Source organism: Emiliania huxleyi (genome assembly GCF_000372725.1).
Source record: "Emiliania huxleyi CCMP1516 chromosome Unknown EMIHUscaffold_1727, whole genome shotgun sequence".
Taxonomy (NCBI): domain Eukaryota; phylum Haptophyta; order Isochrysidales; family Noelaerhabdaceae; genus Emiliania; species Emiliania huxleyi.
The window spans coordinates 5413-7592 of record NW_005200856.1 but is presented as its reverse complement, the minus strand read 5'-3'; the positions used below and the strand labels follow the sequence as shown (position 1 = coordinate 7592).

Below are 2180 nucleotides of genomic sequence, written 5' to 3'. Positions count from 1 at the left end.
CGCGCCTGCTCGGCAAGCGCGCGAAAGCACATTCCTAGCCGGCGAGGCTTGAGTGCGACGGCGTTCTCGTCCATGGTCTCCAAGGCAAACTCGGCCATGGACAGCTGCCAGACGGCATCTGTGCCCCACGCAGCCTGCGGGTTGGAGAGCAGGCGCAGCATGTCGCGCTCCTTCTCCTGCCAGAGCTCGCGCAGATTGGCGAGCGCAGTCTCAATCTCCGCCCGCTGCGCTCGCAGCAGCTGCGACCTCGCCAACGCAGATTGCCTAGTCTGCACACCGGTCTCGAGGGCCTCGAGTGCGTCTGCGGCCGCAGCCTCCGCCAGCTGCACGCTGAGGCTACCCGTCGCGACGCCAGCGGCGCTAGTCAGCTGCGAGTCCTCAAGGCGAGGCCGCTGCGCCGTCCTGGCGCCTGTGGCGGTCGCGGGTGACCGACCTTTGCCGTAGCCGGGTTGGCGAACGCAAGCGGAGGCGGTCTGCCCAGCCTTGGAGGCGGCGGCTGCGGCGGGCAGCCGCGCCTTTTGGACGGTAGACGCGCGAGAGGCCTTTTGAGCGGCTTCAGCTCGCTGACTGCGCGTCTGCTTTTGGCACACCACCCACTCGCCGCCGACAGCCTCGTATTGTGGTGCTTCCGATCGTGACGAGGGCTCAGACGGACCGCGCGAGCCGGCTGCACCAGAGACCTCCTTTGGAGGACGATGAGCGCCTTGCATGACGCCCTTGGCCTTGCGGCCGTGTGCAGGCTTCTTCTTCGGCGCCATTGCGACCTGCTTTGAAGGCGCCTCGAAGCTAGCTCGATGGGTGCGGGTTCATCGCGTGTCTTTTCCTGCGGCCCACTGTGAAATCGGGACCTTAGCTCTCGTTTTAACACAGCCCGTAAGGTGCCCCGCCGGGGTGCCGGTTCGTTTTCCGCCCACGATCATGACCTCGGAGAACGCATTAGCCGCTACAGCGGAAGCTGTGATTTCGGCTACCTCGGCAATTTCGATGTAGCGGCTAATGCGTTTCGCGACATAATCGCTAAAACTCGAGCCAGAGCTATGGGCGCCGAGTTCGCCACCCAATTTGTGTTAAAACGGAAGCAGGGCTCGTGGTTCGTTAACTGTAGACCACACGGACGCGCGGCCGGCGGCTGAGAAGGCCACGCAGCCCCTCTTCCTGGTCACTGACGGGAGCACTGGTCGGCGTGTAGACCCCAAGATGGCGCTGTTCGCGCCTCCCGTCCACCACTACCGATCAGGTGGCCGGCCTGGGTGCCCCCCCGGCGGGTGGGAAAGGGCGCAAAGCTCCGTTTCATTGCCTACCCCTGTAGTTTTGACATAGTGCTCCGGCTCCGGTGACGCCATGCGCCCGCGCGCGGCGCGGCGTTCGGACGCCGGATTTTTCGCGCTCGCCACGCAGTCGAGGGTCGTGCCTGGTGTGCTGGAGGAAAGATATGGGCGGGTTTTGGAACTGCGCGCGGCGTATACACGTATACACATCGTTTATACAAATTAGACATGCATGAACACATCCGGATCATCTGGAGATCTCGATGTGGGATCTCCCACTGTCCCGGCCGTGTCCCGGCATACGTCAGTATTGTCTCTCCACGACGCACGAGGGGCGACGGCCGCTCCAATGCGCGACGCACAACATATCACTAACAGCACTCGCAGGTTCCGCTAGAGCAGTCTCTCTTCTCTGCCCAGACGTGCGCCTCGAAGCCATCGCAGCGCGCGCTCAGCCGCTCCGCCCACTCGCACGCGGCGCCCGCTCTGCGGTGGCCGAGGAGAAACACGTCAAAGTCGGCCTCGCTCCACGAGGGTGCCCTGTTGCCGCCCACGAGATCGAGCTCGCCCGCGGCAATCGCGCCGGCGAGCGTCGCAGCCGTCTCTCCACCGACGCTGCCGACGACGATTCCATTGCAGACGACCAGTATCAGCTGCGCGCCCGTTTCGGTTTCTGAGCACGCCGCCTCTAGGGCGACGGCGGCAGTGCCTCGCAGCATCTTTGACGTCATCCGCTGGAGAACCTCGCACTTGGCGTAGCAGAAGGCAAACTTGTTTACCGTGCAGTATGCTGGATGCGTGTCCATGAAGTCGACACGGACGCTGCCGAGGTGCAGCCGCGGGGACTCTTGGCCGGACCGGACGGGCATGCACACGCTGACGGCCCCGCCCCCGCCCTGGCCGAATTGCATC

The 2180-nt window shown here is 64.5% G+C and overlaps 1 protein-coding gene across 1 annotated transcript; it reads right to left on the bottom strand.

Moving 5' to 3' along the window:
* Positions 1-30: 30 nt before the first annotated feature.
* On the bottom strand, positions 31-2179 carry EMIHUDRAFT_123041 (hypothetical protein; the record flags this gene model as incomplete). The annotated part of the gene is made up of 2 exons (XM_005784103.1): positions 31-764; positions 1691-2179. Coding segments are annotated over 2 exons (1223 nt in total), but the record flags the coding sequence as incomplete, so codon positions are not given.
* Between the last annotated feature and the right edge of the window lies 1 nt (position 2180).